This window comes from Rhinolophus ferrumequinum, chromosome 25, assembly GCF_004115265.2.
Source record: "Rhinolophus ferrumequinum isolate MPI-CBG mRhiFer1 chromosome 25, mRhiFer1_v1.p, whole genome shotgun sequence".
Classification (NCBI taxonomy): Eukaryota; Metazoa; Chordata; class Mammalia; order Chiroptera; family Rhinolophidae; genus Rhinolophus; species Rhinolophus ferrumequinum.
Window position 1 is genome coordinate 11,360,789 of NC_046308.1, and position 22,486 is coordinate 11,383,274.

A 22,486-nucleotide genomic window follows, 5' to 3' on the forward strand; every position below is an offset into this window, starting at 1 on the left:
GATGGTTCAGACACATGAAATGACTCACCCAAGGCCACAAAGCTGGTACCTCTCATACGATGCTGGGAACATGGTAGGTATTTAGTAAATGCTAGTTGAAGCTGGATGTACAAGTGAATTACACACTAAAATAGCATCATCTTTTGATTGCCACAACCTCTGTAGACAGCTAACCTGGCTCTATTTTCAAAGGCATGTCATTAAAGGGACTTGATTGTTTTTGTATAAAGTTTGTATCAGGTTTGCGTACCCGTGTTTTGGGGTAGGACAGCAGAGCTCCAGGGAATTTATTTAAAAAAAAAAAAAGATCCTGCCTCTTCTTTGTTAAGGGCCCCAAATAAAACTGGTGCTTCAGACCCAGTTGTCATCAATAAAAGTAACGGCTCCTCCCAATTCTAGGTACGTGACAGCTGGCAAAGTACTTTTTGGACCTCACCCTCTTCCAGCCTCATCAAGGAAGGTTCCGGCAGGTAAGGAGAACAAGAATTCCAATTTTCTTTCTTAAAGGGAGAAACTGAGGCTCGAGTGATGTGACTTCCTTCGGTAACTGGGAAATAGGCAAGAGGGATTCACGGCAGATCGCGGATCCAAACCCAGAGCTCCCTGCTCTGAGCTGTTTTTCCACCAAGAGGGACTATGCCCACCACCTACGTCTGCGGGGAGGTGGTGGATCCAAGAGAGAAGCAGCTGGTGGCTGTGAAATCCAGGGATGTTCTGTGGCCTGAGAAGCCATCAAACCAGCAATGCAGGCACAAAATGCAGAGCAGATGGTCGGCAGTATTGATGCTGAACCTTGTCCCTGCTCATGCTGATCTTCTGACATCCCAGCTTCCCCGGCCGGCTCCTCGGGATTTCCTCCAGCTTGCTAACAATCAGGTGCTCCGGCTCACACAACCCTCCACAGCCTCATCCACAAGGCCCACCCTCGTCCCCATTGTGCAGATGGGAACACTGAGGCCCAGAGAAGTAAACTGACCTCCCAAGGTCACAAGCAGGTAAGTTGCAGGAGCCCAGAATTTAAAACCAGAACCGTGTGACAGCACAGCCAGTGCTCAGTGGCATGAGGCCATTTTGTGGAAAAGTCCCCCACCTTCCTTCCTTTTCCTCTCCTGCTCAGTGGGGCCCACTCTCAGCACGTACCAGAGATCACCTCTGGTTGCTGGGACTGAGGAACAAAGCCCTTCAGACCTCAAAACTGGTTGAAAAATGTAACTCAGCCCACTGGGAAAAGAAAATGTCGAGATCAAATAGACAACCATGATTCCCTCTGACTGTATCGACGCCCAGGTCTTCCCTTCACCTGACACTGCATTTAAGGAAAGTTTCCCAGGCAGCCACCACTCTTACCTGACCCTGGGAAAGCTCTGTTTGAGCCAGACTATGAGACATAATACAGGGCAAGTAGCATTACCACTTATTGAACACATACTATGCCCCAAGCTTTTATACGCATCTCTTCCAGCATCCTCAAGCCGGCCTTTTAAGCACGATACAGGTCCTACTGTAGTGTTCCTGTCCAAGAGGCCCAAAGAGGTCAGGCCAGCAACTGCCTGAAACCACAGAGCAGGACTCGCCTTCAGACTCCAGGCCTTGTCCCCACCCCCTCCTAGCATCACCTCACCTCTCCCTCCCTCTCACCTACCACTTTCTCCAGGCCCAACGCATGGGCAACCTGCTCAGTGGTTCTGGTCCAGTCTCCTCCTAGGATACCAAACCACCCACTACCTGGGCATGGGCCACCCAATAGGTTCATGTTCCTCAAAAATTGTGTATAAGTTCACAAAGCACACAGGCTGTCAGCAGACCTGACTGAGTGCAGCTCAGTGACCTTGGCCAAGCAACTTCCGTAGAGCCCTTACGCTCTCAATAAATGCCACTCCCTTCCTTTCTATCCTGCAGAGTCTGGGGCGTGGTATGAAGCAGTGGTTACACACCACTCTCCTGAGTGTAATGCTGCTTTGTGACTTGCCTAAGCTGTGCAGCCTTGGCCAAATTCATCGACCTCTCTGAACCTCACCTCCTCCCTTTCTATAAGGATAAAGGACGCTATATCCATGGAAAGTCTTTGCACACAGTATGTCTAGCACATCGTACCCATGGAGCAATGCCTGTACGCAGCAGGGAACGATAACCATCTGTGCAGAGACACACGGGGTGCCACATTCATTGGCACCGTGAATATTTGGAAACTCCCACTGGACACGAAGCCCTTCCTTCATAAGGAATCCTCCAATCTCCTCCATCCCAACCTTTTCTGGCCCTGCCCTTATACCCTAACTCCCCTTTGCCGAAATCCCAGTGTCTCAGCAGAGAACTGGCATCGCCAGGGACCTGAATGCCTTGTTGAATGAAGCCCATGAGCAGGGGTTACAAGGAATTCCACTTAAATTCCTCTTCCACCTGCCGGTCATGGGTGCGAGGCTCAAAGAAAGAGATGTAGTTGGGTAAGGTTCCAGCATTTTCCCTACGGACTACGTCCTTCTTTCCAGAAAAAAAAAAAAAAATCCACTTTTCCACTGACTTCAGCACTGAACATCTACCGGCAGCTTTTACGACACAAAATGATCCAAAAAGATATTGCAAAAAAAAAAAAAAAAAAAAAAAAGCCACAAATATATTGCAAAAAAAAGAAAAAAAATTTTTTTGAACTATGATGATTTGAAAGGGAAAAAAAACAAAACAAAACAAAACAAAAAAACCCCACCCCGAGCAGATTTGAGATTTTGGCATTTGATGGCAATAAAACAAAATAATCAACCCAAGAAGAAAGGGAAGAAGCCCAATCAGACTATCATCCTTGAAACTCAGGGTAGCCATTCCTTCCTCTACAAAGCGTCCCCTGGCCTCATGGGGCTGGGCTGGGCCCCTCCCCTGGATCCTCCCAACCCCCGCGCTCCCTGGTCTATGAAGAGTGACGATAATGACACCAACGCCATGAATGAGCACTTCCTACAGCTTCCGAGCTGAGGCCGGACAATAAGGAGCCAGCCCAAGAAAGAGTGTTGCTGGCAGAAGAAACTTCAAGTGCAAAGATGGGAATTACTTATGCTCAAAGAACCCAAGAAAGGTGCCACTGAGTTGATACGGGGTTCACTGCAACAATAACAACAGTCGGAAGACAGGATGTGACCCGTAGAGCTGTCCATGAGAGTGGGGACATGATGACTGCTGTCAGCTCACTGACCCTGCTTGAAGGTCAAACCCGAGACATGGAATCATGGGGGAAGGGCTTACAGACCACCCTTCCTGTCCCCAGGCATTTGACAGACCTGGACACGAGACTCAGCCAGGCCATGTGGCTAGTCCAGGCTCCCACCGCCAGACGAGTCAGGGCAGGGCAGAACCCAGGCGTCCGGCCTGCATCCCTGACCTCTCTTCACTACTGTCCCCTTTGGTGGGACGTGTCAAGGGAAAGGGTGACTGGGAGCTGCTGACCTGCACAACTGAAGTTTTAACAAGGTCCCTAGGAAGAAAGGGAGAGATCGTGCATGGGAGTGTGTGACAGTGTGTGACTGTGTGTGTGTGTGTGTGTGTGTGTGTACGTGCGAGCACACACTGTTGGGAGGGTGGCCAGGTTCCTCCTAGCTTTCCTCTGGTTCCTGTAAATTTGACTAAGGACCCCTGGGAAAACCATGCTCTGGGCCTGAGAAGCCAAAGTCCAACTCAATTACAGTTTTCTGTGCTTTTACAGAACCTCCGTCTTCACAAAATTTCCTGGCTTTCATCTGGCCTCAGAATTACTGAAGCTGTCACCATCGCCGTCGTCCAAGCCAGAGCCCATCAGCTAAGCGACGCCTGGAGCAGTTCGGAGAAGTTAAGGCAGCAGTTCTCAACCGGGAACACTTGACATCTGGAGGCATTTTTGATTTCACGGTCGAGGTGGGGTGGGGGACGGGTGCTACGGGCATCCAGCAAGTAGAGGCCAGGGATGCTGCCGAAACGCGACAGTGCACAGGACAGCCCCCACCACAAAGAATTATCCATCCCCAAGCATCTACAGTGCCAAAGTGGAGAAACTCTCCGCTAGCTCTTTACATTCTATCACTGGAGACCCCCAAGAAAATCTCCTACCTGGGGCCTGAGAGCTGGTGAGCGTGGCATCCGATGGCATGAACGATGATCACTATTCTTAAGCGTCCCCCAGCCCACAGTCTGCAGGGAGGAAGGCCCAATGTCCACCTACAAATCTCCTGCCTGAAAGCTCCTTCGTGTAAAAGCTGGCTCACTCTGGGGGTATAAACATAGTCCCGTGGTTCTATAAAAGACGGGGGACTTTTCCAACCTCTTACAGGTGTCAGAGGAAGACTGTGATTGATTATTACCTTTTTTCTGCTTCAAAATGCCTGTTTCAAAGACTGGGGCTCGAATGGGGTAAGGGCTAGGCCAAGTTCACTACAGCTCAGTGGGCCAGGAAGGACTCACAGGCCAGGCTCAGGACTCACATGCTTTCCTGACGGTGCCACAAACTGACCAGGACACCTGGACAAAGGTCCAGGAGCCCAACCCCTTGCCAACTGCGGCCCATGTCTTCTTGTATCAATGTGCCCCAGGGCTTGGCATGTGGCAAAAGCTAAGACGTTGGTTTCAGTTGAACCAAATCCTGCTTCTCTTCATAGCTTTTCTGTTAGCAAGCTCCAGGAGGGCTCCCACACAACTGGAGTCGCCCCACATCTGGCCCCAAGTTCTTTCCAGATGTCTTCCAAGGGAAGGAAGCTATAGTCTCTTCGGAGCTCTCTTTGCATCTCCACGGGTTATTATTTGGAGCCTTCTCTGCAAGGTTTCTTCTTTACAGCTCACTTCCTTCTCTCAGTTGGTCTTCAGTCTGGCAGGAAGGCCAGCGCGAGAGCTTCAGTGACATGAACGCTGCAGGAAGGTTAGGGGCAGCAAAACCCCGTCGGAGCCAACTGGAGGCAGGCGGGAACCATGAGCCTGCCCCGACGCGATGCAGTGCAGCTCACCCAAAGCTCACCCAAAGCCATCCAGGAGAAGAGACCAAAGGTGCCCCCCTCCAAGTTTTCACCCTGCCCAGGATGCTCAGAATTGAGCCCATACTTGTTCCCTGCTGGGTTAAACCTGGGTTAAACCTCTGTCTTCGCTGGGACTCAGTTTTTCCTTAGTTGAACGAGGAGAGGCTCTTTTCCGGTTTGCACGTCCATGTAGGTCTTTTTATGTGGCACATGAGCAAAGTCTTTGGCGTCTCGACTGAAGGAAGATTATCAGGCAGCGCCCTCTGGCGACCATCAAGAATCATGAGGAAGAGGCCCAGGCTGGATGGTGTCCAAAACAATAAATACAGGCAGGAAAAAACATCCAAGTGTTTGCAGCCAACCAGCTGTTTTTTCCTAACTTTTTCAACCAAGGAGCCTAGGGTTTAAAGCAAAAAATCCCTGCCACTCAGCTCCTCTGCCCTCCGTGACGAGGAGAAAGGCTTTGGAAGTCAGAGGTTGAAAAACAATCTGTGAGCCCGTCACCCAGGGCGTCCTGGTATCCAGTTACAAAGCCTGTCCACCTCATTTCTCCTCCAAAAAGCACCCGACGGAGAAGGGAACAACGAAAGTGCTAAAGAAAGAAAATGGTCAGATGATGGAGCTAACCTGGGCTCTGTTCCCAAGGACAGGGCTGACGAGGGGCTGAGAAGTATCAACAGGTCTTTGTGTGATTGGGGGGAGGGAGGCCGTGTCGGGTTTCCTTTCCCAAGTGAGGCGTGAGGTCAGTAAGGAGATCTGCTGGAGTGTGAGGCACCCCATATTCAGAATCTCATTGGGATGGCGGGGGGACACGTTCACCCAAAGAGAACCACGGACCCCTAAATGAGAGTGACCCTCCAGAGCCATTAACCAGATGTCACTCCAGAGAGTTCAGTCCGGTGGGGAACAGACAAGAAAAGGTGGCATGTAAGGCACTGCGTAATAAAAGCATGTGTTTGGGGTGAGGCTGAAGTGAGTTCGAGCACAGGCTCTACACAGTACTAGCTGTGTGACCCCAGGCAAGTTACTTAACCTTTCTGGGCATATCCGTCCTTCCAGGCCTTTCTCTCGTCCCCTGAGCACTTAGTATAGTAAGTGCCCATCAATGGCAGCGCCACATAAATGCTGTCCCACTGTACAAACAGTAATTCACCCTCACCAGAGAGTTCACGGACAATGCCTCCCTCCCTCTTTATTTATGTACTTATTCCCTTCCTCCCAAAGGAAGTTATTCATTATATGAGACTGAGATCTCTCCTAATTTAGAGCACGCGTGCATTGGTTTTAGCTAACACTTACCATTTCTTGCTTGGTCTTTTACAAGAGTTAGCACATATTTTAAAGCCAGATCGTACATATTTTAGGCTTTCTGGATCCTTCAGTCTCTGGCACATGACTCCATTCTGCCGTTGTAGTGTGAAACCAGCCACAGACAACATGCAAGCAAATGGGTGTGGTGGCGTTCCAATAAAACTTTATTTACAAAAGCAAGCAGTGGGCCGAATTTGGCCAGTGGGCTGTAGTTGGCTGACCCTTATTTTAGAGAATTACCTTTCATTATACATCCGTATAAGGCCTATACGCCTATAATAAATTCTTTTTCCCATTCCCCCGTGATGGTTCTGCTCCCCAATGAACTTCTCACTGATACAGCTACCAGCAGAAGCAATACCGTACCTGTTCCAGGACTAGCTTTAAGGTAACTGGTAGCTCCCATGTCCTCCCTCTGGGAATGCTCACTCCCACTGTCCGAAGCCCAAGCCACACAGAAAGGAACCATGTGGGCACTCCAGCAGACAGTCCAGGTTGAATTTTCACCCAACAACCAATGCCAACTGCCACCCAGGCATGTGTGCCATCTTGAATGTTCCAGCCCAGTCAAGCCCAAACACAGGGAACCAAAGACCTACCACGCGGAGCTCAGCCAGCTCAGGATATCCTGAGAGGGAACCAAGCAGGTGTCCTTCTAAGCCACTATGTTTTGGAATGGATTCTTACACAGCAACAAGTCTCCAGAACACTTCCCATGGTTCAGCCACGCGGGCCTTCTTTCTGCTGCTTAAAAGTGCTTGGGAGACTTGCAGGACCCGTTTCCTCAGTCAAAATGTTCTTCTCCTCGAGCTCCTCATATCCGGTTCGTTCTTGTCACTCAAGTCTTAGTTTACCGTCATCTCCCCCAGACAGGCCCCCTGGGATGGTCTCTTCAGTGTGTCAACCTGGCTACGCTCGAGTCCCCCGTTATTCAATCACATATTATCTATTAATCTAGGTATTTTATAGACGTGATTTAAAGTCTATAATGCACTGATTTTTACGAGTGAGTAAGGGAGAGTATCGTCGATCATCGGGATGGGCCTGATTCAATCCGTCGAAAAGCATTAAGAGAAAAAGTTGGAGGCTTCCCTGAAGAAAAAGAAATTTCACCCACAGACAGCAACTTCAGTTCATCCCCAAGAGTCCAGCCAGCCCTTCCTGACAGCGTCTGGGTCTCAGACGTAGGCAGCCAGCCTCCACCAGCGCATAAGCCCAGTCCTTGCACTAAATCTCTTATAACATTTATCCTACTGGGTCTGCTTCTCTGGTAGCCCTCGGACTGACACCACCCACGGTGACCACCCCATCAAAGTTGGACACCTAGTCCCCATTAGATCACTCCATGTTAACTCCCTTCTTAGAACCGATCGCCATGTGACATTTTTCCTAGCATTTCCCTCGATATATTCTAGAGTGGCTCTGGCCAATAGCACTTCCTGTGACGATGGACACATCCTAGAACGGTGCCTATTTCCAATAGGGTGGCCCCGTGGCCACGTGGCTATGGATCCCTTGAAATGTGCTCCTGCGACTGAAGAGGAATTTTTCATTGGATTTCGTTTTAATGAATACAAGGTTAACTTCCGCGTGCGTCTCGAGGCCACCCCGTGGGAGAGCTCAGGTCTAGAACACAAGGTCCATGACAGCAGGAAGCTGGTGAGCCTCTGCCACCGCAACGGCCCTCATTCCTGACCCCGACCAACACAGAGGAAGACCAGTCAATATTTACAGTGAACAAATGAGCCATTAGTGGGTGAGTGTGGTTGCCTTAGGTTTCTGTCACTCACACTGGAGAACACTAACGTGGTCCTGCATCTGTGTAAGGGATTCCTGAGAACCCACAGAGCAGGACGGCTGGGGAACATAGAGTGAGGGGAGGGGATGGACGTCAGTGCCGGAACACTCCAGACTCGGCTGGCTTTGGGAGGGGTGGCTCTTCCGCAGCTGCCCAGCCCTCCCAAAGTTAAAAGCAACTGGAACAATAAGACAATCAAGACCGCGCCTACCCTTTGTTCTCGTCAAAGGAAGGCAGGTTCCGGTGGGCTTCACTCACTGCCCACGCTGGGAGGCAGCAAACAAACGAGCATCTGAGGCTGGCTATTTCGGGGCCACTTTGCATCCTGTTTTCTCCTGGCTGCCAGTTCTCCTCCTGGACACTCAGGAGAGGAGGAGCTAGAGGGGGCCCAACAAAGTAAACTCTTGGGAGGCTTTTAGGGTGTGGGAGTACCTCTCTGCCAGCGGCACCCTGGCCTTCTCTCTCTCCTGCTGCATGGCTCCCTGAGCTTCTTTTCAGACCTACCAGCACCTCGCTCTAAGTCACCCACCTACTCTGCAGCCAGTGTTTGTTTCAAAACTGGACAAGCGATCCAGATATCTTCTACTCAAAGCTCTGCAATGCAAGCTCCGTGCCATGGTCTGCCATGGGGGGCCCATCTGTCTGACCTCAGCTCCCACCATTCTCCCCAGCATTCCCAGTGGGCCCACCACACTGGTCTCTCTGGTGCAGGCTCTCTCCTGCCACAAGAGCCACAAAGCACCTCCACATGTTATTAGGTGAACTCCTCCTTTCTTAGGTCTCAGCTCCATCCTGAAGCCCCAAGAGAGTCCCCAAGGCCTGGAATCCAGCACAGTGCCAGATGCATAGCGAGTGCTTGATAAACATGTATGGGAGGGAGGAAGGGAAGGAGTAAAACAGGGTCTTTCATTATGTGCTACCTGGGTTTTTCCTTGAGAAAGTGAAAATGCAAACGACCACACATTATTATTAGTCTGAAAACAATCAAAGGACTAAGCTCTTCCAGTAGCCAAATCAATTTCACCTTAGGACCTAAGCTCCGTAGTGATCATTGGGGAGGGGGGCTGTGGGCCATGGAAAAATTGCTCGGGGTTCTGAATTTTTTTTTTTTTTTTTGGCCAGGGAAAGGTGGGCCACCTCTGGAGAACAATCAAGCCATACAGAGGGGGGAAATAGTTTCTAAAGATGCAGCAACGTTGACAGAGACAGTGGTTCAGAGAGAAGGGAAATCAAAGAAAAACAAAGAATTAGCAGAATTCGTAAAGCTGAAGCCCAAGGGCCCTTTGGAGAAAAAGAGAGAGGAGGATGGAAAGAAAGTACAGGAAAGTGAGACGGAGTCAGAGAAAAGCTACAGGACACTGGTGATGGTGGTGATGGTAGTGATGGTGGTGATGGTGACGATGGTGACGATGGTGGTGATGGTGACGATGGTGACGATGGTGATAATGGTGGTGATGGTGGTGATGGTGATGATGGTGGTGATGATGGTGATGGTGGTGATGGTGGTGATGGTGGTGATGGAAACTGACAGTGGTTGTAGGATGGGGCTGGGGAGGGTGCTGAGGGTGAAGGTAACAGTCACAGTAAGAGTTATCATGCACCTGGTTCAGGCAGACCCGAGATGCTTCGCCTGCATCATCTCCTGTAATCCTCCCAACAACCAATGGGGTAGAAATGATCATCATCTCCATCCTACTATTTAGGAAACTCATCTCAGAATCATTGAAACACTGTACTCAAAGTCACACAGCTAAGAAGCAGGAGCCCCAGAATTTGGCAGTCACACCCAAGTTTGACTCCAGATTCCATATTCTTGGCAAACGACTGAGGACTGAGAAGGAGAAAGTAGAAAGGAAAACTGAAGAGGAGGGAGGCCTTCCCTGACCACTTTATTAATACGGCCTGTCCCCCGCATTCCCAGAGGTCACCACTGACCTCCCTTAGCCTGCTCCACGCTGCCTTCTCTCCACAGCACTTATTCTAACAGGCTTTACAATGCACATGCTTATTACGGTTATAATTTATCATCAGTCTCTCCCCACTAGCATGTAAACTCCATGAGGTCAGATATCTAAGCACGCCCTTTCAGAGGTTATCATACTGCCCGGCATCCAGCAGACATTCAATCACTTTTGCCGAATGAGTCAATTAATGTTTTTCGGTTTCAGGCCACAGCTGACATGATAAGGAGCGGTTAAAATATCCTGGCTTTGGGGTGCCGTGAGCTCGTTCAAGGATTGAGGAAGAATTCTTTGGTTTCAGGCTAAGGATGATCGAATAAGTTAAGAGAAGAAAATAAAGGGTTAAGTTTTCCTACCTTTGGGGCTTCATGGACACTAGGAAATAAAGATATCCCCAAAACTCAAGGAGAAAACGAAGATTACAGTCACAGCTCTAAAACAAAAGCCACCCCTGTCCTCTAAAGGGGGATGGGGCAGAGATTACACATATTCTTGGTCCGATATAAAGCTGCCTTCTCTCCATAGGCCATTCTCAATACAACTTGTGTTCCTCAGTCATTTAACAAACACGCATTGAGTCCCCACTACACACCTAATTTTAAAATATATGCTTTCATCACTGTAGACTCCAGCTGAGAGCCGGGGATACCAAGATGAATACGGTATGACCCTCAGAAAGCAGGAGTCTAGTGGGAACGACACTAGTTTGTTCCCTAGTTTGGGATTACATTACTGGTTAAGGTGAAGGGCAGCAAATGATGGAACCATCTAAAGTTAAGAAGCTTTAAGGAACCAGTGATAATTTTTGACGGAAGAAGAGAATTCAAAACAAGGATCACTAGCGGATGGCTCACTGCTTCCCCCTGGTGGAGATCAGCCGCAAGCACACCACACAGCGTTCCCGGTATTTCCTTCAACAAATGTAACCCTGCAAGGTGCTGGGAACAGAGGGGTGAATAGCAGCCTACTGCGCATGTGCTCAGGGAGGTCGTAGGCAGATGAGGGAGTGAGATGAGGAAATTGGCAATCACTGTGAGGCATGAATAGTTGGTGATATAAGTATTCATTCATTCATTCATTCATTCAACAAAGTGTGGAGGTCTTGAGGTAGGGCCTAAGGATAAGCAAGATTCACAGGGAGAACAAAGGGAATTCTAGGCCCTGGGGGGAGTACCGAGATGTGAAATCCATGCCTGATGTAGGAAACCCTACAAAACTAGATTTAGCTGACATTTAGGGCTTGAGGAGGAAATGTAAACAGTGGGGTTCCAAACAGAAGCCAAACCCTGAAGTGCTTTGCGATTGATGGGCAAAGCTGTGTACGTGAAGCCCATGGTGAGTTTTCCTGGGCTACACAAGGAGGAACGTGTGTATTGATTCAGAAATATTTATTGAGTCCCTACAATGTTCTGGGAATAAAATGGTGAGCAGAAACAGGACGACCCCTCCCCTCTTGCAGCTTACACTCTAGTGGGAGAGACTAAATCCACTCTTTTTAAAAGACCACTCCCCAAAGAAGGTTACAACTAAAATGTGACAAGTGGCACTGCTACATACAGGAAGGGCAGAGGTAAAGTATGACATTAAGGAAACTCAGCGTGGAGTGGACAAGCCTTTGCTGACGTGAGCTTCTCCCCATGCAGACCTTGGTGACAAATGCTAGAGGAACTGGGCAAAAGTACAGCACTTGGCACTGCTTTCAAGGACCCCGTGGCTCGAAGGCAGGCATCGGAGGCAGGACATCGTGGAGGGAAGGAAGCTCAGTTGCCTGGGAGGGAGGAGGGTCAATGAGATCAGTGTTTTTGAACCTGTAAGTGAGGTGTGAAAATAAAGTGGGGGGTCGTTACCGGCATTTGGTAAATGATATAGGATAAAAGAGAAGAGAATGTAAGATATTATGCATATTGAGTATTGTCTCATGAAACTCGTTTCAGTTGTACATGTGTACATACGTGTGTGTGTGCGTGTGTGCACACGTATGGGGATGCAATATAAATCATATTTGTTTCTGTGAGTCTTGATCAAAAAAGTTTGAGAAACCCCAGATGGGAGGCCCCCCCAAGGTCTCACCCAGCCCCGGATGTTAAAAATGACAATGACAGCCCACAGGGGGCTGACATACACGCCTCTCTCAGGCAGAAGTGGAGCCCAGCTGCAGTTATAAGGACTTTGCCAAACTCAGTAGCCCAGCTCTGATGAGAAGATAGGAACTCTGAAAAGCAGTGAAGAACCTAACCTCAAATGCTTGCCCTCATGCATTATGGGTGGCAGGGGTGGGAGAGGAGGAGAGGCATAAATTGGTACAAACTTTTTGGAAAGCAAGGTAGCAATGTTCACCAGAAGTCTTAAAACACGTAAACTCTTTGCTGCAGGAACCATACTCCTATGAATTCACACTAAAGGAATCGCCACGAATGCACTCAAAGATAATATTCAAAGCTGTTCACTACCACCTCACATAGAATATGGATACAACCTAATTTTTAAAAATAGGAGGCCAGTTGAATAAATGGTGGCAGTGTTCCGGCCTTAAAAATGAGGAGGGAATACATTTATTGACAAAGAAGATGTTTATGATATAACATTGTAATTCAGTGCCATTGTTTAAAGGAGAGAAAACTGCCAGCTGCTTCTCCCTGTAGGTGGAGAAATGTCCCGTGAAGCAGGTTTTGTATGTATTGATTGAGTGGCCCCTCGTAGCCATGCAAATGTTAGGTGAGTCAACAACACTGGACTAGAATAAGGAATAACATAACCTTTATAGCAAGTCACCTGGGGCAATTTTGTTGTGCCACGTTGTCATGCAGAGTCTCTGGTCCTGCTCCCCACATAAGAACGCAGGATATGGCGAGGCCAAAAAGGAACACCGGAGCCATAGATAGGGGAGTCATGCCACTATACTCTCGCTGGAGGCTGGGTTGGAGACACAGGGGCCACATAATCCGCAATGTGCCATCCACTTCTCTGCCAACCAACAACCCCTGGCTAACTGCTATCCCCGCTTGCTAGCTTAGCCACGGCAGTTGTATCAGTGGCTAAAAGCTAACTGGTTACAGCTGATGGCCAACTAGTCACAGCTGATGGCCATCCACTACCCGAGCCAGCAGCTTTCCACGTGAGGCCGAGAGCCTGGAAACTGCTCTCCTGGCTCTGTCTCCACACACGTCCCCTCCCCCCAAACATATGAAAATATCCAGAGACATTTCTGCTTGTTGAGACTTGGATTGGTGGGCGGCGGTGGGGTGGGGGTTACTGGTATCTAGTGAGTAGAGACCAGGGGTGCTACTAAACATCCTTCAATGACAGGACAGCTCCCAACTCATGGTCTCTTTTGAGGGTGATTGTAACACTGATCAAGATCTGCCTAGCAAGAAAGAGTACAAAGCCGGGGAGGAGGGGGCATGCAATGGGTGATCTGGGCCAATGACCTGTTTCAAATATGTTCTGTTTTGTTCACTGCGGTAGCCTCAGCACAGCCGCTACAAAGCAGTCACTCAAACTCTTGCTGGATGTTGCCTGTTGGATCCAGCGGGGGCATCTATGATAAGCATCCACCTGACTGTGCCAGACTCGTGTACAACAATGACATCTGATGACAGGAACTGAAATAACTGCACAGGTGGACCTGTAACACTTTACTTTGGCAGAACTAATCCCTTTACACCGAAAAGTCCCAGGAATTTGTGGGAAAAGCATGAGGCTAGAAAGAAGCAGGGAGCCTGTTTCTTTGATATTCTGCTAAGAAAGGCAAATGGGATTTGAGCAATTCACAGAACAGATCAAAGAAAAACGACAACATACTCTGCTTCCCCGAAAATAAGACCTAGCCGGACCATCAGCTCTAATGGGTCTTTTGGAGCAAAAATTAATAAAAGACCTGGTATTATTATTTTATATTATATTATACCGGGTCTTATAGTAAAATAAGACAGGGTCTTATATTAATTTTTGCTCCAAAAGACCCATTAGAGCTGATGGTCCGGCTAGGTCTTATTTCTGGCGAAATACGTATTTGGACCCCAAACTGACAAAAATAAGTCACAGAGGTTACTGTGTTAGGTGAATTTTAAAACAACCACATTTGAAAATAATATGTATGGATAATCCTGTCTCTATATTTTCTAAAGAAAGTATATACAAACCCACTGGCTTGGAAGAATTATATCAAAAATTATACCAAAATGACAACGGTAGGTCCCTAGAGGGTAGAGCTTGCGGCAGTTATTTAATTTTTGTTGATCTATTTTCTGATTTATTTTACAACAAATGTATATTATTTATGCAAAAAAAAAGATAAATTAGATGTCAACCCAAAATAAGGCATTTCAGAATGTCTAAGGCAAAACAATTCTGTGAAAAAGGGGAAGGGATTAAGAAGTACAAATTGATAGTTACAAAACAGTCATGGGGATATAAAGTACAGCATAAGAAATATAGTCAAGAATGTTGTAATAACTATGTATCATGTCAGATGGGTACTAGAGTTATCAGGGCGATCACTTCATAAGATATAAATGTCTAATCATTATGTTGTACACCTGCAACTAATATAATATTGTAGGTCAACTGTAATTGAAAACTTAAAACGTTATTTAAAAATAAAATAAATTGTGGAGATTAAAAAATAACAAAAAAATAAAACGTTCTAGTCCCCTACACACAATCAATATTTCCGTATTGGACCCTAATTATCCAGAACCAAACACCCTGTAACTTGAGAAGATCTCCCTTGGGCCAAAGTTCCTGGGAGCTGCCCTGACCACTCTGGCTTCCGAATCCAGGCCCCTCTCTCCTCCGCTCGTGAGCGGTATTTACCACCCGGAGTGGACTCTGTCTCGTCCTAGCCTGCAGCTACAGGCACAGGAACCTGGCAGATCTGCCCACCCCCTGGGCCGGCTCACCTGACATGTGGACGTTGCGGAGGCAGGAGAGGGAGGCATTGAGGCGGGCACACTCCTCCCGGTTGGCTCCATATTTCTCCACAGTCTCACACACCTGCTCATCCGTCATCTCCAAGAGGTCCTCCAGACTCAGCTGGCCTGGAGTGATTTCCTAGGGAGAGAAGAAGGTGGTAAATAGACCTCAAGTGCCCAGAAGGGAGGAACGCCCTGAGCCTCCACGCTGCCCTCTAGTGGTACCTAACGGAACACCGGCACTGCATAGACAGCTGCTGGGCATTAATAGTTGGATCTATGATTCTGAGGTCAGAGAGGCCTGGGTTTGATCTCAGCTTTGCCACTGATTAGCTAGATGACCTCGAGCAAATCATTTAACCTGTCTGAGACTCACTTTACTCACCTGTAAAATGGGAATCTTAAGCACACATACTTTGTAAGGAAGCATGCATGCTTAGCACGTGGTGCTCCATAAATGGTGGTAGTTAAGTATGTCTCCCCATGCGGCTTCTGAACTCCTTATGCGCAAGGCTCCAATTTACTCGTCTTTGAAGGGCCCTCCGTGCCTCCTGCTCAGCTTGGACTGCAGTTGTCTCAAATTCAAGGTGAACCCAGAGCAGAGCAAACTGGACAGCCCAAATCTCTTGATGGCTGTCCTCCACTCTCTGCTAAATGTTTTGGGCAGGTGTCTCTTCACTGCCACCAGCAACCAACGCCCCCCCCCTTTCCCAAAACGATGTGTCTCTAGCACCATAATATGAATACACCTTGAAATCTGTCAAACTTCTGTATTTATGCACGAACAAAACAGAGTCTTCACTTTATAGCACTTAATAGTATCCAATGTTTTTACATTTATTATTATTACTATTATTTGATTCTTATTTAAATAAGAGTTTCAGATAACTAATGACGGAGATGCTAAGGCAATATGTGGAATACTTGTGCCCTCTTGTGGCCATATCTGTGTACTACAACAAAATCAGATCCACCCCCATTTAAACTGGCAGCCAGAAAGAGGAAAACTATCAGCACACAAATTCTATACCGCCCCCCCCCCAAAAAAAGAAAGAGGCAGAGCAAAAGCCACGAAGCCCAAGCCTTAACTTTCTAACTGGTTCCTTTCCAACTCAGTAGGGCAGAGGCAAAGAGAGAATAATTGGGTCACTTCGAGTTTTTTTTCAAATAGGAACACCTTGCAAGTAAGCCCTACTTTTAAGAAAGGTGATGGACCAGGATCTAAAAGTACAAAGTGAATCAAATTTAGAAGGGATGTTTCCCAACATAAAAGAATTCTCCTCTTTGCTGCAGGATTCACTTGTGCATTTTATCCTATAATTTACCCTTCCCCCCCAAAATACTCAATTTACATGGATGTTTAGGGTCACCAAAAAAAAAACCACAAGTAATAATGACATCAAAAGTGGAGAAAGCCTTAAATGAACCTGGGACAAAAGAGCAGATGCACTTCTGTTTGATAAAATAATAATAATAAATGAAATGGATGGAGTACTGTTTTAAGTGTCTTTCATGGATTTTCTTTTAATGCCACAAAGACCACATAACATAAGTGCATTTATCATCATCATTAGTCTGTACCTAGGACACTAAAATTCAGAGAGGTTAGGACACTTGCCCAAAGTCACACAATAAGTTTGAACCCAGGCAGTCTGGCTTCCTAGCTTTCTCCACACTGCTAGTTCCTCCACAGAAAGGGGACCTCTGGTGGACGCCCACATGAGCTGCAGACAGAGAACTGGAACTTGAGCTCCGTCCCCACCTCCTGGCTGGTGGCCTGGGCTCAAGATTCTCACCGACTAAGGTAAGAAGAGCCAGAGCTCATTCTGTATCTATCTGCAGGGCAGGTAAATGTAAATGAGCAAAGCTATGAATTTGGGAATCTGCGGGATCCAAAAGGACAGCGGAATTCAGTTCACCAGAGAGAAATTCAGTTCAGTGAGTTCAGCGATCCCATTTTTCAGGAGAAGCCAAAGAGCTGGGATTTTATGCAAATTCTGTCCACTTTTAAATATCGGCTCAAAACAATTTTTTTTCTTGGAAATCCTATCAGCCAAACAAAAAATTGTCTGTGCATCAGATACAGCCTGAGGGCCACCAGATTTCAACTCCTGGTTGAGATTTGTCTGCCTTATTCGCCCCACTTGATAAATAAATGGTCCCAAAAGTTTCTGAAATGCACACAGGGCCATGCAAGTAAACTGTACTGTCTGTATTTATAGAGGGCCTTCCATTTTAAGGACATTCACATGAAACTGCCATCCTGTGAATGAAATAAGGGAGTATACAAATCATACACAATGTGGTGTGCGTGTGCAAGATGGGTGAGGTGTAGAGGATGGAGGGGTGGGGGGCGTCTTCTCAGGACTGTGAGATCTGGTGGGTTCAGGTGAGATCACTTTGGGACAAGGTCTGAAAAGAGACAACAGGTGGAAGAGGATCTTCCAGTCCTCTTCAAGCAGGAAGCAGGGAGCACCTTGAGAAATGGCACTTGGCTCTGCAGGCAGGGGAGCACCCCCTCTTCTCCCCAGCTTGGGGAGGCCCCAGCAATAGGAAAACGAGGGGAGAATGCAATGCTGTCCACCTTAGGCTCCGGAGTCCATCCGAGCTGGTTCTCCTGCCAGCCCTGCCCACTCACTAGCAAGGCTAATCGCTTCCCTGGGCCTCAGTTTCCTGCTCTGTACAATGGGGACAATAGTGGCATCTACGTCAAAAGGTCACTGTGAGGGTCTGAACAGTCTCAGCAGTTGAAAGCTTGCATGAGAAGCCCTTAGCACGACTCCTGGCATCAAAGATTCAACGAATGTGAGCTGCTTTTGTTACGAAGGGCTCAGCCCAGTCACTGGAAACAGTGGGGACCTGGGAACCGAGAGGCTAAGGAAATCCCACTATCCTAGAGACCTTAAGGATACAGTCCACTCCTTGAGGGTGGACACAAGACAGCATGTGTTCTTGTTTCGTTTTGCCACTGGAGAATCTTCTATTTCTAAAGTTTTTAACAACAGCAACAATAATAATAAGTTGACATTTACTGAGTACTATTAGGTGCCCGAATACGAGCTGAACACTTTCCATGGATCATTGCATTTTACGTGCCAGCCACTTAAGAAGAGGAGACAATCATTACCCCATTCAACAGATGAGAAAACTAACGTCCTAAGACTGAGGTATCCAATATGGTGGCTGGCCCCTGTCCAGGATTAAGTAACATTAAACACAATTGAAAATTCAGTTCCTCAGTCACATGCACTAACCCATAATTCAAATGCTCAATAGCTACAGGTGGCTGGTGGCTACTGCATTGGACAGCACAGATATAAAATATTTCTATCATCGCAGAAAGCTCTGCTGGACAGCGCCGGTCTAAGAGGTAAAGTCATCTGGCCAAAGTGACTTAGTAAGTGGCAGAGATGAACAAAGTTCTGACTCTAGAGCCACACTCTTAATAACCATTCAGACAGCATCAGGGATCCTGTGTGTCTTCATCCAACACATATTAATTGAGGGCCTGCTATTATTATGTGCCCGGCAAGGCCAAAACCACGCCACTGCCCGAGGGGCTGAGTACTGGCCGACAGGGGGCAGGGGACATGGGGCAGCCTTGGTCACCTCCAGGACTTCCTGGCGTACGTCCACGATCCGGAACCAGTGCCGAAGCTGGGGGAAGCCATCCAGCTCAGCGTTGCGTTCCTGCAGGGCCACCTTCTTTTTGCAGGACAGCTGCCGGCTGAAGTACTTCACCAGCTTGCTCTGCGGAGATACAGATGAAGACACGTCTCTCAGAGGTGCTGCCGTAAGGAGGAGAGGCAAGTATCTCCCCACCATACTCTCCCCGCACAAACCCCTAACCAACCCCGTATTCTAAAGACCGGTTCAACTACAGTGAACAGGGGACATGCGTTGGTACCGCTTCAATGGGAGGCCTTTGGAGCTGCATCCATCTCGGCTTCCACTGCACATAGCCTTGCACCCAACAATTCTAATTCTAGGAACTCATCCTCTAGACACCGCGCCCTGTGCAAAATGACTGTGTAGAAGGGTTTCTTACAGGTCTGTCTGCCATGGCAAGAGACTGCAAACACCCTGAGGGTCTGTCGGTAGGAGACATAAATGAGGGTTCATGCACACACAGGAACTCTGTGCAGCCATAAAAGAAAATGAGGACATGTGCTGTGTACCAATACAGACCGGTCTCCAAGATATGTGGGTGAAGAAACACCCTCTCCCATGCACGTGGGAAATTTCTAGATCTTCGTAAATGCACACACTTTTGGGAAGGAATCTCAACCCTCTAGGGAAGGGGAGGGAGAGGATGGGGAGCAGAAGTGAAGAAATCTTTTATTGAAATCCTTCTGTTACCATTTGAATCGTAAGTCGCGTACAGGTACTCACAAATTAAGGAATATTTTTTAAATGCGGTGGACCTGAACCCATGTTTCTGGAGGAATGCCATGACATGAGAAAGGAAAGTGTTTTATTGCTAATTATGTAAAAACTAGCAATGTTAACAAAAGAAAGGCAACGTGTGTGTGTGTGTGTGTGTGTGTTTGAGTGTGCAGAGAAGAAAGTGTGGAAGACACACCCACGCTGCTGACTGGCACGGACAGATTCTATAAACAGGGTGAGAAAAAACTGTTTAAGTGTTTCTTTACATATATTTTGCTGTGTTTCAATAGTTACCCAAAGCATATAATCATCTTTGTAATTTAAAATATATTGAATAAGATAATTGAATGAAACAAAAATAAAGCCCTGAGGTACGTAAGCGCTTTTAGTATTGCAAAGCACTGTCGACCATTTACTGAGAAGACAGTCCTGGAATTCCAGGATCACAAAATTCGGAGCAGGGGATGACCGTCGCAGGTACCCGTTGCTTGTGTCCCGCTGGTCTCTATTCCCCCTTTGCTAAAAAGAATATATTCAACTTCCTTTTGGGGAGTAGTCCATATGGTTCAGGTAAGGCTGGTCTCACCCAGCCTAGTCTGCAGATGGGTGACCCAGGCCTGGCCACAGCATTTGGAACAAGTGAACCAGATTGGGCTACCGAGAACACTTCCCAGCAACTCTTCCCAGGCCCTCAGAGACCAGCCCTCACTTCCCACTAGGGGGTTGCCAGAGAAGCCAAGAGCTGCCCAGTCCAGCCCTGCTGCCAACTGGGAGAGCCTTCCTGAGACTGAAACCCATGGCAACCAATCAGAAAACGGGTTTTTAGTTTCCCATTAATTTGATGCACCTTACTAATGAAATGAAAGTTGCCATTCTTGATAAGCCTACATTCCATTGCAATAGTGGCACGATTTTCATGTTACACTCATGCACCAGGAACACTCAGTTGAAATCTCAGTTTAGAATTTAGAATAGAAAATGTCAAAAAGAAGATGGCTTTTTTATAACTGATTTCTGAATCAATAGGGTCTGACCTATTGAGATTTCTGAGTGAGGTCCTCGACTAAGCTCTGTATAGAACTCTCATGTCTGTCTTTTGCTTTATTTGCCAACTTGTTTTAACCATTTTCTTTACCCAGGTACAGAAAAAAACCACACAAAAGAAACCGACTTTGACATGACCCCATCATTCTGTGAGCAATTCCTTACTTTCCAGGCTCACGTTGTTCTTTCTATGCCCCCACTCTGAAATCAGTCTTTTCTCCAAGGAACGCTGGTGCCACTGAGTGGAAAATGATATTTAGAAGCCCAGATTTGGGTACTCAGTGTGCTTACTGATATTGAGTGTCATTGGTTCCAGCCCCATCGGTGAACAGCCTGGGCATAAGATGTATGTTATATACGAGTATAAGGTGCTGTGCTTGTTTGTTATGCAGCATTACTGGGACCCAGGGCTAACCAATACACCACCCCCTCAACTCACGGAAATCTGACTTTTTCTCCAAAGTCCACCTCAAATGTCACCTTCTCCAGCAAGTCTTTATCAATTCTTCCCTGGCATTTTATTTGTACATACTCTATTATAAAATTGATCACAGTTTTTCTTGCATCATAGCTGGTTGGTAATAAAGACACCTGATATCTTAAAAGGTTAAGGAGCCCTTTCCAGATTTGGAGGAGTAAATGAAATAAGTGCAATAACAACAATAAAAGTACCATCACTGAGGGCCGGCCGGATGGCTCAGGTGGTTAAAGCGCGTGCTCTGAGCAACAAGGCTGCCGGTTCGATTCCCCCCACATGGGATGGTGGGCTGCGCCCCCTGCAACTAAAGATTGAAAATGGCAACTGGACTTGGAGCTGAGCTGCGCCCTCTACAACTAGATTGAAGGACAATGCCCTAGAGAAACACACTATACCCCAATATTCACCAATAAAATTTATTAAAAAGAAAAACAAAAGTACCATCACTGAGCACTTCCATATGCCACGCCCAAACTGAAGGTCAATATATCCTCACATCCCCAGGAGCTAGATGCTATTAAGACCTACATTTTACAGATGAAGGCTTTAGGTACAGAGGAGTCAAGTCATTTGCTAACAATCACACAGCTAGTAAGCAGAGAGCTAACACCGCAACCCAAGCCTGATTCCAAAGCCCCAATATTGCAGAAAGGATAACTTTATTTAATAAACACAAACACACATATATATTTTCCTTGTAAAAAAGTTAGAACATCTCAGCTAAGGCCAAAGCTCGTTTGATCGTCCCCTCTAATGCTGGCCTCTCCTCCCTGCAGGTAATAAAGGCACCTACTGACATCAGTCTATATCTTTCCAGATCTTTTCCTATGCACTTTCACACACACACGTACGTACGTGTTAGAAACTGCAGTGTTGTTTGATGTGTAGGGTTGGGTTTTTTTCCCCACATAAATTGTATCATGCAGTATGCATTTTTCTGCTGGCTCGCTTTTTTTCATTCAGTAGTAAGCTTCACGGATCTTTCGTATACAGATCTGCCTCTTTCTTTTTAATCTTCTGCATGAGGGATTCCTTTGATACGAGGGTCAAAAGCCCATGAGGCGAGCAGCTCTATGTCTGCTGGGGGCATCTTTGTCAGCTACGATAAAGAATTTTTGGGAATAATACCCATGACAGCAGCCACCGTTTACTAGACGCTTACAGTGCGCCTGGCACCATGGGATAAGTGCTTGGAATGTGTTTGTTCATTTTGAATCCATGCACCGATGCCAGCTGTGAGGCTGGTAGTCTAAGCCCACTCTGCGAACAAGAGGTCAAATCTCCTGACGTGAACATCAGGAGGTTAAATCACTTGTCCAGATCCACACAACTATTTAAGTCGGGGAGCCAGGGTAGGACCCCAAAGCTCCCTGTCTTTACCAGGGTGCTGCCCTATGAGCTGTTCACGGGTCCTCCACGCTGAACTGGAAATCCAAAAGTTGGGCATCGAACCCTCAAGAACAGAGAGGGGGTCTCACTCATCTCAGGGAGCCTTCTGGGTATTATGGAAGAAGTAAGTTTCTAAATTCCAGTTCTGAAGTGTAGGCAAGTTACATCAGCTACTTGAGCCTCTAATTTCCCATCTGTAAAATGGGCATATACCACCTTTCCTCACGGGTCTACTGAGG

General features: G+C 47.3%; 1 protein-coding gene across 3 annotated transcripts in view; it reads right to left on the reverse strand.

Moving 5' to 3' along the window:
• Positions 1–22,486, reverse strand: part of KSR2 (kinase suppressor of ras 2) — a 357,439-nt gene that overhangs the window by 272,754 nt on the left and 62,199 nt on the right. For all 3 annotated transcript variants that reach the window (XM_033098220.1, XM_033098218.1, XM_033098219.1), the window contains exons 2-3: positions 18,560–18,700; positions 14,939–15,089 (exon numbers count right to left, since the gene is read on the reverse strand). In XM_033098220.1, the coding sequence (XP_032954111.1) occupies positions 14,939–15,089; positions 18,560–18,700 (292 nt within the window). The remainder of the gene's footprint in view (positions 1–14,938; positions 15,090–18,559; positions 18,701–22,486) is intronic.